Source organism: Dinoponera quadriceps, unplaced genomic scaffold (genome assembly GCF_001313825.1).
Source record: "Dinoponera quadriceps isolate SergipeBrazil2010 unplaced genomic scaffold, ASM131382v1 scaffold587, whole genome shotgun sequence".
Classification (NCBI taxonomy): domain Eukaryota; kingdom Metazoa; phylum Arthropoda; class Insecta; order Hymenoptera; family Formicidae; genus Dinoponera; species Dinoponera quadriceps.
The window spans coordinates 449518-462348 of NW_014554777.1; the positions used below are offsets into that span (position 1 = coordinate 449518).

Here is a 12831-nt window from a genome sequence, read left to right on the forward strand (position 1 = left end):
AACTATTGCTTGCTCCTCCCAGGAGTCTAGAAATGCTTTGGAAGATTTTATGCAAGAATTAAGTGTATATTTTTAAAAATTGTTTGTTACACTTTTGATCGTCAAGATTCATTCTCTGTTATCAATGATCAGACCTGCCATTTTACAGTCATAAAAAGACGGGAAAAGAAATGCTTAAAGTGTAATTAAAATGCATTCTTTTAAATGTAGTTAAAGAGAAAAAAAATCTTCGAAAATGTTTCAAATATAAGTTACATAAAATCGTTGAGAATAAAAAATAGAAATGTACAAAGACTCGAGACATATAATCGAATGAACAACAAAACCCAAGAGCAAAATGCTGGTGTTAAAGCAATGTGACATTTAATGAAAGAAAAAGCGTTTACACATTTAAGGAACGAATGTTTCGATCCTGATCGTTTAAATTCTCATCAACGCAAAGTAACAATTTAAAAACTTCAATCGTACACTGTCATAAAACGCAAATAAAAGGAGCATGCCAAATTCGTGCCGATGCCAAATTTGTAAAAGGTTAGATGCTCATCACGTCAACAAGTAAAATGAACAGCTAGCTTTTATGAGTAAGATGTCTGTTATCAAACAGACATAATTACTTGGAGATCTGGCATCAACAACAAAGAAGGCAAAGTGACACATTCCTATGTAGCCTTATAAGCCCGCTATATAGACAGTCCATAAAAAGTACATTATAATAAACTCTATAAAAATACACTATAAAATATACTACAATAAGCACTAAAATAAATTCTAATAAGCATAATAAGAGTTCTGGTCTGAATTGAGAAATATGACTTACGAACTCGGAATTATTGCATCATATCGTTCGGAGGGGGGGGGGGGGGCACGGACAGCAAAAACGGNAAATATATAAAAGATTAATTCATAGATATGTATATATTCAAACATATATCGATTAATATAACAGTCTTCTTTGAAGTTCTCGCTCTTATACGAGTCCTTACAGGTACAATTTTTAAATTACACCGCTACTTCATTAGTCCAGCTATCTTCGCATCCTGTGGTTCGATTCGATTTTGCGCTTGGCGCATGATCAACCGTTCCTGATTGTGACGTACTGACCATAAGTTCGGTAAGTGTTTCGGTTTCATGGTGGTAAGAAAATGCTCCCTCCACATACGTTCCAACTCGACCAGTCCGCCTTCTTGCCTTTGGAAGAACTGCACCACCTGTCGAGGAAAGTCGAGAAAATAGCACGAAAGTTTCACGGACAATGAGTAATTTCTAACGTGTGACTCTTTTCGTGCAAAGCAAGTACCTTCAAGCCGTGCGGTTGATACTTGAACTGATTAGAGATCGCTTGTTGGATCGGTGCCGTTTTCAATCTTTCGTACAGGGTATCGAGCATAACCGGAGTGATTTCCTTTTGGCCCGTATGCTCCTGTATGTAAATCTCAAATTCCTCCCGTCGTCGCTGAGGTATCGGTAACCCTTGTTTCAATACCTTAACGGCCGACTGAAGCTTTCGGAAGTTGCTCATATATTTATCTCGCATGTGTGTCAGCGGCCCGATCAAAGGTGCGTCGCACAGATCTGCCAGCTTTCTTCTGAGCTGCAGATCATTATTGTTGCTGATCTCGTGGCAAGACGGGCACAATAGTAACACGTCGTGTGATTGATGCGCCTTCATCACCACTGAAAGAGAAATCGTCGACAATCTTAACCTTCACGTGTCATACAAAACCTCGATACTCTTTTTAACGATGCATTACAGACATCTTTAACGTTTGTTTTTTTCTATATCATTGTGCGACGAACGCGCAATTGTAAAGAATCGAGCGGATAGATGATGGAAGATGCCCTTACGTGGGAAGTATTTGCGATATTCCCGCGGCACGACATTCTTCCTGATGAACTTATCGGTGCATCCACAGACTACACATTGATTGACTTTTACTTGAGTATAATACTGTCCGACTTCGCCTAATGCACGACCGGATGGCTCGAAGTTCAGTTTCACCGTGTACGGATCTGTCTGGACAAGTTCTCCCAATCCTTTCCCGATGTACCATTCTGCCTTTTTACGGTCGCACGTGCACAGTATCTCCCCATCAGGTGCTTGTAAGTAACAATTATGATACAACGGCTTATTCCTCGTAGGTATTGTATTTTTACACTCGGCGCTAGAGCTTCTATTTAATGTTTTAATAATATTCGAAGTATTGTTAGCATTACTGGTACTGCTTGTACTTGATCGTGGAGCCTTGAACCTTAAACAAACACACGTATGTGTATTTCTCACGCGTACACACACACATACACATAAAGAGAAAGTTAGAAAAAAAAATGCTGTAATTGTGCTACGTCTTGCAAATTCTCATACCTTGTATCGACTATTCCAGCAGGTACGCCATGAATTCGTGTGTTTACATCACGGCTAAACTTGGTGCGTAGAAAAATCGTAAATCTCTTCCATAACGTAAGCTTCTGTCTTGCTTTCTGCATTCTCTGTATGATCTGCAGGGAAAGATCAGCAATAATCACATATGTACGATACCAAACAAAAAGGAAAAAAAAAATTTGCTTCGAATCGATCGCTCTACCTTTTGGTAAATGAAAATGGATGCGATCGCGTCACAAGCGGCATATGTCACTTGTTCGTCGGTCAGGGTGCTAGCCTCCCAGTCGCCACACCTCAGTTCTATTATTTTGTCCATTTCAAGACCAAGATACTCTAAACTCATTGCCGCTAAGCTCTTCAAACTCGGCAGTTGGACGTTTGTAGCCAAAGTCCTTATATCGAGGGTTCCGTTAACTTGGCACCCATGATCCTTCAATATCTTCCGGCCATCCTCGAACGAGGCGACCCCAACTTTGAGGATACGCTTATTAGACAGCAGTTCCTGAACAAAGGGGAAAGATATGTTAATTAGTAAAGTTGACTTTATGTTATTATTATAACTGAATGATAATTTTCGCATCTATTTGGAAAAATCTAAATTGTACCTTGAGTTTATCTGGAATATATCCGATCTTTCCAATGCGAAACAAAGCACATACTCCATTGAAAGTGGCTAATTGTAACAAAGAAACGGGCCCTTCGTTGACCCATTCACAATCGAAACCCAATACGCCTTCAGACAGATCACTAGAGAGAAAAATTTAATTAAAACCGATAATGAGTAATGATTAATTTGTATTGATACGGGGAAAACAATATTCTTATGTAATAATTTTGTAAGTATTAAGTGATTATTGAGTTCAACTACCACGCTAAGAAATTTTCTAGATATATATTTTATAAAAGTGTTTCTTAAAGCAATAAAGAAAGAAGTTAAAAGAAGATGGGAATTCGATCTATCGCTTTTATTTAATATTAATAAAATATATCTCTTGTAATACACTAACAAAAAATATTTACGGATTACGAAACAAACAATGAATTGGAAAATTCTTTCATATAATAAGAATCTTAACTCGGCCAGAGAAATATAAATAGATATAAGATCTAGAAATTCTTCAAGGATTCCAAGGGTACATTCTACATGATGTTTACTATACATAAGAGGCTGAGGTATTCAATAGATTCCTTAGAAGAAATGTAAACAATAACGTTTCCGAGAACAGACATATTCATCGTATCATAGAAAGTTACAAGAGTATGGTGACGCGTAAAGTCGCTCTAACGATCAATCAGAAATAATATTATAAAGCATTTATCTCCTTGGAGCCGAACTTATACTTGAATAATTTTCTTGTACTCACCAGCGAATACGTTGGACGGCGTAATCGCACTTCTCTATAGAGTCCGCCAGAATAATCTTGTCTAGTGTAGTTTTAAATCCTTTCTCTTCGTCGTTATTGTTGATATTAGTACAATTATCGTTATCATTTTTACAACCCTGACCATTATTAATATCTTCATATTTATTGCTGTTAATGTTCTTATCAATCACGGCATCATCATTATTATTATTGTTCCGATGATTATCTCGACTCGCGATGTTTTTGCACAAGTGCTTGACGCTACGAAGCACATTGTTGCGATACTTCGACGCCAAGAAAACGAGTCCCACGGTCACGCAAACGAGGAACATGTTGTTACGTGCCGGAAGCATTAATTAAACAAATACCAGCGTACAGGAGCACGCGAAATTCGATTAAAATCGTTATATTATGTACAATTTCTTCGTATCCAGTACGGATGTATGAGCAACCAAGCTCTTATGTTACAATTTTATAAATATTAAGCGATTATTAGGCAATTAAACCAAAGTGCGCTAAGTAAACGGGAGATCATTGAAACGAAATTTAAGATATCAATTAATCATAACTTAGTAAACACTTTTTGCAGACATGTGTTTAAGTAAAATCGACGTGAATCATCGACCAGACAAATCGTTCTACATGATAAACCTGCACGACGGACGTTTGAAGTAACAATCGCCGCTGCACGAAGCTTCGTATAAAAGAGTCATCTCGGTGAACAGATCCGCTTCATTGGACTGCAAACGAGGTTCAAGGCACCCCCGTAGCTGTGAGGATGGCCGACGTACGTGACTACGGGTATCACGCACGACTATACGAGTGGAATCTCCGCTCCCGAGGACAATCCCCTGCCTGCGTATCGAAATACGTTCGGGTAGGGGTTAAAAGCCGCTTTTAAACGAACTATATTAACCATATGAAACGATATGCCGATCGAAATCGGCCAATCACACGTTTAAACAAAGAAATCAGGAATACAGCAATATAATTGCGTGCAGTTAGTTTTTACATTTTAATTCAGGACAAAAAATATGTTATTAAATATGTATTTTATTTTATATATATTGCATATAAAAATTATATCACTTTTCTCAACAACAAATAGGCGTAATTCAAAAGACAATAATTCTGCAAAAGTAACGACACCGTGGTGGTTCAAGAAGCATATTATAAATTGAACTCTCTAGTGTGTGCGTTCTCAAGTATATTTACCGATATAAAGTTTACTCACTTCTTCTTACGATACACTTACAAGAATGTCAACTAAGACCGAACGCCAATTCACGATCATTTAGCGTTTAGGTATCAGGAATACATAACATGCGAAGAAGCATGACTCAGCCAACAAAAAAGTTTTAGGTTAGATCCCTTATTATTTTATTAGTTTCAAAGTTTCCGCTATGAGTCTCTACTGTTTTTAACGTGGAATCGACCACGTGATACGACTCAACGACAGATTAGACGTACCTATTCCCTAGGAGCGGAAGATGGATAGTAAAAAGTTACTAAACTATAAGGATGTAAAGCTTTTTATGTGAAACTTATCGGTCCGTATTTTTAACTCTCTTTTATTGATAAAAGTGCCTCTATGGCCGATATTTATAGTCTTATATTTAAGACCGTTGACCTGTTCCTTTCAGCTGCACTGCTAAACTATTGGTGCAATAAGTAAAGTGAGACAAGTATATGTTTTCTCGCTTTAGCTTATTGCACCAATTCAGCAGTGCAGCTATAAAGAACAGACTACGTCTTAAGTTCATCTTCAGATGCTGTATGGCTCATTTCATTGGCTACAAAACACCTGAAGATGAACTTGAATATAAGATCTTAAATATAAGATCAGTCTATGAATACCGCCCATAGATGATTGATTAAATTTAATAATTCACTAAATCACGGTTTACTGTAATTGATGACGGACAATTGCAACGTGATCAAAAAGAACGCTTCAATGCATTCAGTGTTACAATAGTTCACTGAATAGATTTGTTTGTTTTTGCTGCACCGCTGAACTAGTGCAATAAGTTGAAGCGAGACAAGTATATGTTTTCTCACTTCAACTTATTGCACTAGTTCAGCGGTGTAGCGAAAACGAATAGACCTATAGCTTATGCTTTAGAACACCGAGCGTGCAAACGATTGTCGCGCGATAAAGGACAATGTGGTAGCCAATCAATTTTTAATTCTCGTGAAAAAGCGGCACGTGATTGGCTATCACTTTTTGCGCGCGGAAAACATTCCACATTCTATATGCAGAACCATTGGTAAATTCTCGCATCTAATTGGTATATATTTTAGATCTAAAAATATACACCAATCATATGCAAGACTCGTTAAGCACTCAATGGACGCTCTAATACTGAATTCAGTAGTGTTGTTGGTTATTCGTCTGTATCGTTGATCAGTATTTCCGCGTTAAAGTTGTGAAATTTGTTTTGTTTTTAGGTTATTGGCTATTTATACATGTTATATATTTATACAGGTTATTCAGTTAATGAAATAATATTCCTCATCATTGTGTCGCAGAACTACTTCAACAAGCTACAATGATAATCTGTTCAGCTACAGGTTGTCCTTCTAGCCAAACTATAAAGATTGACGGCAGGCCAATCTCGTTTTATCCTTTCCCAGAAGATGATCTGTAAGTATCTCTCGCGCACTCGAGTAACTTCATTCATCATTCGATCTGTCTGTGTTACTTACTATGTAACTTTCAGTAGGAAGAATCAGTGGATTCACAATTGTAACCTAGCTTCCGGTGTTAATGATAATGAACCAATGCATCTCTGTGAGCTACATTTTGAAAGAATCAACTTTACTGCATCCAGGGACTTAAAGTCAAGTGCTGTTCCCACTTTGTTTGGTAGAATAAAAGGTACGCAAGTCAAGTTATGAAAGTTTACATATCTATGAATATATGTTTCTTGACAAGTATTTTAATATTGTACGAAACATATTTTAACAAGCGTTACTCAAATACGATAGATAATATGTTTATGGAAATGACAAGTAATATCCGTGTACTTTCTTATATTACTCGTCGAAATCAAAAGAATCTACTACTAATTTTTCTATCAAAAGTTATAATTAATGATAATTTAATCATAAATATATCAATTATTTGCTGATATTACTAGTTTACAACGTATATAATTATTTTATTTCTACGTTCACAATTTTCTCTAGATTGTATATAAAATTTTTTTTAAAGAATTATGAGTTAAATTTTATAAAATGTGTAATAGGTATGATATACATCTTTGTAGAACCTTCGAGAAAACATAAGGCAGATAGTGCATCACAAATACTATTGCCAAAAATACTACCAAAGCAGAAAAAATTAGATGAACAATCATATGTTACAGCAATGTCATCTGAAAATACATCCTTGCAACACATGGTTAACATAAATCTACTTTTTCTAATTAATTTGATAATTTATGAATATATATTTACAAGACAATAAATTATTTACGATGCATGCACGTACGCACACGCACACATACACACACGTGTGGTTATATTTTTATATATTTTTGCAGACTGAAAATTCAGTTAGTAACAATAAAGCTGATATGTCAAATAACAATGTGACAGCTGTGAATGGTTCTGCCGCATCGACTACCACAGGTGAAAACTGCGAGAAAAATAAGGAAATATATCGCTTGACAATACAGATTGATAAAATACGAGGTAAACCAGGCCCACGGTGTAAAAAGCTAGTTCCACCTTTATTGAAGTCAAATGATATGAAAGACTTCTCGACGGGCAATGAGAAGGAGAAAATTCAGTTATTACAGAGCCCTACAAAGAAGGCCTGTGCGCTAGGTAGCTGCAAACTAAGAAAATGTGTATGCAATTCAAAGCTGGCGTTTCAATGCGAGATATGCAATAAGTATTACGTCACGAAGAAAGAAGTGAGCCCAGATGACGTGGATAATTTTATACATCACTCGAATTCTCTTGGCTTGCAATGCTTATCAAATGTATACCAAGAAGCCAAGAAGCATTTTCTTTGCGATATATGCCAGACAGAGAGCAATACTCAGTTGATGTACGATAAGCACGTGAGGTGCCACGTTAGTACTGATCCCTCGTATCCATACAAATGTCATCTATGTGCGAGGATATTTGAGCTGAAAGAAGATGTTAAGCAGCACTATTTAAACGATCATCCCAGATTGAAGATACTGAACACCTTACGTCAAATCACCTCGTCTACGAAAGTAACCGCTCAACAGAACGATCACTTGTGTCCGAGTTGTAATGTTTCTTTCAGCAATGAACAAGCTTATAGGTAAGAAATACTAGTAGATAAGGGTCTTTCATATTTGAATTTAATTACCATGCTTACAAAGTATAAAGCAGTTATTAACATTAGCTTATTGTAAGATAATCTCGGCATGTATTTTCCCTGAAATTCAATAACACTTTGAACATATTATAGGTAGGTTCCACTTAACGCTCGCAACGATGCGAGCGTTAAGTGGAACCTGTACCTAGTATACTCTCGTAATAATGGAAATGTTATTGTAGGAATCATATGTACTCCCATAAAAAGAAAGAAAGTTTGAGAGCTAACATCAAAGAGACCAACAACATTATTCCGGTGCCAAATCCTCTAACCGGTCAAATAGGCATCCTACAGCCAGTAAAGTTTAGCTGTAACGTATGCTTCAAAGAATTTGATAATGTCGGAGAAGTTGATATACATACGAGGACTCACTTGAAGCAAAACCTGTCCCGCGCATACCCCTGTCCAATCTGCTCGAAGGCCTTTATCAATAAGACTACTTTGAAAATTCATCAAAAGACGCACGGTGAAACATAAGCATTGTACTGCTGTGTTCACATTTTGACACACTACTACTACTCTAATACGCAAATATATTATTTTTCAAAAGACTCTCATACATGAAATAAACAAATCATGCAGTGGAATTTTATTCATACTTGTGTCTGGCTGGCACAATCGATGTGTTTTAATTACATTCTTTTTGCATAATCGTACGACGTGTATCGCTTAAAGAGTTACGTACCACTTACACTTAGCGTAGTACGTGAGGAAGTAATATGTTCACAGCAACTGCTGAATATGTTCACAGAAAATATTGTCGAGTATATTTGTCAAGTAAAATTGCGTTTGATTTGTATATGTTTTGTATAATTCGCCTCTTGTGGCTTCTCTTCCTTATGTAATTGTGACAATGGAATATTTGTGGGAAGGAATATATTGACACGAATAAATTTCTGTAAATATCGAATTGATACGTTACATAGAGGTTACGTTTGTAACAGTTTTTTATGATCATATCGATACACATATTTTGTTCCATACATATCTTATAGTGTTACGTTTCGTGAAATATTATCTCATTCGATTTATAAGTGAACGTTCGATATCTCGTCAAAAATACCCCCTTTCACACTATCGATTATTTATAACATAATCGAGTTTTCAACCTATTATATATCATTAAAATATTAGCATGTAACAAATGAGATACACGGCTAAATGTGAAATAATTTTTTACGACTTTTAATTTTGATTTTTTCAAAAATACAAATAAATAATAAAGTTTTATTCTTTTCACCTAGTCTCGAGTGAGGTTTTCTTTTTTACGGAATTGATAACTTGGAGGATTGTCTGGGCACGTATTATAGACTCGTTCGGAACTGATTCCGAGCGGAATCGCTCAATTATTCCCTATAAAATACAAGAGCAAATCTAGAGAATAATTAAAAGATTCCAAACAAGTCCAATAATAAGAGCGTAAATTTAAAATATTCATCGATAATTTTCGTGTAATATAACTACGACACGCGTTTCTTGTTTATCATCGCGTGACTCTCATGGTATTGTGAAATCCATCGTCGTACAGTCGTCGGCATCACGTATGCTTTATTATTCTCTAGATTCAAAATTACGCGATTATCAGTCTTATACATATACACATAAGGTCAAAACCGTCATAATTAGAGACAATATAATCCCATCATTATAATTAGAATTACTTATGCGATTTTCAACCTTACGAGTTATAATATATAAGACTGAGAAATCGTGTAATTTTCCATCCATAGAATAGTACAGCACAAGTCGATGACAGTGACGTCGATCGTACGTTATTGGTTATTTGGAAGTAATTTTAAACCGTGCAACAATTAATCGGAAAAACAATTGCTCGAAGTTGGACATGTGTCTTCGGCAAACCGTATGCTCCGTGTAAAACGGAATCATTGTAACAGGTTGATCGAAAAGAAAAAAATTATAAAATCGATCCTCTGTCGTGCAGAAACAATAGGGAGCAATCGGTGAGGAAAAAGTTCCGGGATCAACCTCCGCGGGTAGGCGTTACGGCCTGTGAATGAACGGCTGGTGATAATAGATCTCCTTTGAGACGCCGCGGCGCATTCTCTCTCTCTCCCCCCCCCACCCGTGAAAACTCGCGCAAAATGCGATCCTGATTTTCCACAAGGAGAAGAATGTCCAGAAGTCACGGACACGGACGCGACGGGGGCACCTGGGAGAAGGGGAACCGCCTCCGGTGTTCAAAAAGGTGCCGACGCCGAGCGACCCACGGCGGAACAATCGCGGCGATGTTCACGAGTCGCCCTGTCAACGGGGACCACTTCAAACGTAGCCGGCCTCAATGTGTTTATTTGGCCAATGTCAAATTTACTTGTGGAAGAAAAGGGGGGAACACGAGAATCGACACCGCGCCGCGGGAACGAGCGCGCGGCACTTCACCGTCGTCATGTTTTATTTCTTTCCCTCTTCTTCCCGTTTTCTCTTTGCGGTATCCGTGACACAGATCCGATCGTTTTGTGTCGCAGTAGCGGATCGTCACCACGCCGACCAAAGGCGTGGCTCGTGTGCAAGCCCGTGTTGCAAGCTCTTGACACACGCTCGTTCGAGCTTCAGGCACGGGCTCGATTCTTGAGCCGCCGACCGCCACCGGCTGCTGCGGTCGGTGAGTGATGCGATTACGAGATGAGAATCGAGATGACCGGACAGACGAGAGGGTCGCGAACGTTTTCTCTCGCGCGCGTTAACATAAACAATCTTACAAATGGAAACTTGAAGATTTGTTAGGATATTATACAGAGAAAAAGGCAATCAGTCTCAATAAAATTTCTTTTCTCAATCAAATTTGGCTCTTTTAATCAAAAATTTCGTTTTCCTCAACCAATTCTTCTGATAAATGAGAACTTGAAGATCTATTAGACCTCAGTATGTAATGTGTGCGTGCGTAGAATGCGTGAAGGTGTTTAGCAACGCTCTGTTACGTTTAGAGAGAGAGAGGGAGAGAGAGAGAAGGAGAGACTAACGGTAGTCGAGATGACAGGTATCGCAGGAAAAGCCCGAAGGAGGATTCCACAGATTCGCCACGGGCCGCTAAACGTTAAACGACGCGCGCGTATTGCGTAGACGCGGGCCACTCGGGGAATCGCAGGATTAAGGGCGACGGAGGGTCGTCGTGTGACGAATCCGGCAATTTGCCGTGAACATCCTAGGAGTAGGAGTCTCGAACGGGAATGATCCGCGGAACGTGTCTCAATTGGTTTCCATTTAGCACATCTTAATATACTCCCGCAGGTACGGTCTACGATCCGCGTGACGATTGTGCCGCGATTGTTACGGCTGCAAGATTAGGATGCCAAGAAGAATACGCGCTTTTTCAATCGCTCCTTACGTGCCGAACTTGCAACTTTATCAATTGAGTAGCCGACTGTGAAATAGTAATAAAGGACACTTAATGCAACGCGTTACAGAAAGATCACATTGTTGATTATTATTACGATTATCACTCGATTATTACACAATCCGACTCGATTGTGCTGTGTGCGACCAAATTTGGGCGATCCTGAGACTTGGTTCTTTTTATGTTACTTTCAGTGTGTATATTGATAAATTTATTGTATGTTAGAGAAATCTCTCGCTTCTCCGGTATACTCACTTCTGGGTATTATAAATAGATATCAGCAATTTCGGATCACAGTCTGTCGAAACGTCATCAAAGATTACCGAGACACCTGCGGAAAATTCCGAGAAGAGGTGCCCCGCGGCTAAATTTGCACGGCACTGTTCGCGCGACGAAAGGGTTGCTCGATTATAAAGCGGGCGAATGTGCTAATTCACAGTCGTGTCAAAGTGACCGACATTCGCCGTCGGGAAGCGTATTCTCGTTTCAGCGTGGACATTCTCTATTTATTCGTCGGTCGGAGAATGTTCGCTGGTCCTGGCGGAGCAATAGACGCAGCTGTATCGGCACCGATGACACGCGCATCATTTTGTAGAAGCGGATGAAAAGATCTCGCGATTCTCCAACCAGATATTGGCCTTTTCGTCATAATAGTATAATATCATCGACGTTCGGTTTTAATGCAAATATAAATCAACATTCGTTCCATCGAAGTAGTTAAACGATTGCCGTTGGGCTTCGAGAAAGATAAAATCCAAATGTACAGTCAGTCAGATGATTAAAGGCTGCGATAAAAGATCTTCCTCGATGAGCTTCGCAAAGCGTCCCGTATCCGAGGAGAGAATTTTAATTTTAGTAATCCTCAAGAGATATATTTTTTTATTGGATACGAGATTGCGAAACTCATCGAGGAAAAGTATTGCGAGCTTTGATCGTCTGACGAGGTGACCGTGGAAAGTCGTTGAAAATAAATAACGATTATTCGACAGTGAGTGAATCGAATGAAATGAACAAGACAATGTTCTACACAGAAAAAAGTGCTAGATTCAAGTGAATACTCCAATATTGCTTAGCAAATTTTGATTTGGATTAAGTAGTATTCGCTAGTTTCAAAACATTTTCCGAATAGTTATCCAAGTAAAATTTACTTAATCCAAGTAAAAATTTCCTGAAGAGTATTGAAGTAATTATTTACTTGAATCTATCTCTTTTTTCCTCACGGTGTAGAAGAAAGCCGTTTCATCATCTTTTCTGTACCGCAGAAAACTGAGTCGCGAAAGGAAAGAGTCAATATTATCGTACGTATAAGACTCTGATTTAAACTATACAAATTTCTGAATATTGACCGAAATATAATCGAGATTCCTAGATCCGAGTC

General features: G+C 38.1%; 2 protein-coding genes across 6 annotated transcripts; one reads left to right on the forward strand and one right to left on the reverse strand.

Moving 5' to 3' along the window:
* Positions 1-889: 889 nt before the first annotated feature.
* On the reverse strand, positions 890-5119 carry LOC106741777 (exonuclease 3'-5' domain-containing protein 2). Of its 4 annotated transcripts, none has more exons than XM_014614086.1 (8): positions 5000-5119; positions 3745-4599; positions 2986-3127; positions 2583-2882; positions 2363-2496; positions 1846-2249; positions 1298-1674; positions 890-1208 (listed from the first exon to the last, which is right to left on the reverse strand). In XM_014614086.1, exons 2-8 carry the CDS (start codon positions 4095-4097, stop codon positions 1008-1010), a joined length of 1911 nt encoding a protein of 636 aa, XP_014469572.1. In that variant the 5' UTR covers positions 4098-4599; positions 5000-5119; the 3' UTR covers positions 890-1007. The 4 variants fall into 4 exon arrangements, with proteins under 4 accessions (XP_014469572.1, XP_014469574.1, XP_014469571.1 ...); XM_014614088.1 differs by having other exon boundaries at positions 4396-4599; positions 4979-5119; XM_014614085.1 differs by having other exon boundaries at positions 4979-5119.
* Positions 5120-6085: 966 nt separating this feature from the next.
* LOC106741734 (zinc finger protein 90-like) lies at positions 6086-9022 on the forward strand. Of its 2 annotated transcripts, XM_014614010.1 has the most exons (6): positions 6090-6192; positions 6274-6388; positions 6465-6622; positions 7014-7147; positions 7290-8044; positions 8284-9022. In XM_014614010.1, exons 2-6 carry the CDS (start codon positions 6294-6296, stop codon positions 8576-8578), a joined length of 1437 nt encoding a protein of 478 aa, XP_014469496.1. In that variant the 5' UTR covers positions 6090-6192; positions 6274-6293; the 3' UTR covers positions 8579-9022. The 2 variants fall into 2 exon arrangements, with proteins under 2 accessions (XP_014469495.1, XP_014469496.1); XM_014614009.1 differs by having other exon boundaries at positions 6086-6388.
* Positions 9023-12831: the final 3809 nt, after the last annotated feature.

Excerpts from the sequence above, each read along its gene's own strand:
- LOC106741777 (XM_014614086.1), bottom strand. The coding sequence starts at position 4,097 with ATGCTTCCGGCACGTAACAACATGTTCCTCGTTTGCGTGACCGTGGGA. Across the intron at positions 2,883-2,985 it reads ATATTCCAGATAAACTCAAG|GAACTGCTGTCTAATAAGCG; the intron begins GTACAATTTAGA and ends CCCTTTGTTCAG. Across the intron at positions 1,209-1,297 it reads ATCAACCGCACGGCTTGAAG|GTGGTGCAGTTCTTCCAAAG; the intron begins GTACTTGCTTTG and ends TTTCCTCGACAG.
- LOC106741734 (XM_014614009.1), top strand. The coding sequence starts at position 6,294 with ATGATAATCTGTTCAGCTACAGGTTGTCCTTCTAGCCAAACTATAAAG. Across the intron at positions 6,389-6,464 it reads CCTTTCCCAGAAGATGATCT|TAGGAAGAATCAGTGGATTC; the intron begins GTAAGTATCTCT and ends TGTAACTTTCAG. Across the intron at positions 7,148-7,289 it reads ATACATCCTTGCAACACATG|ACTGAAAATTCAGTTAGTAA; the intron begins GTTAACATAAAT and ends ATATTTTTGCAG.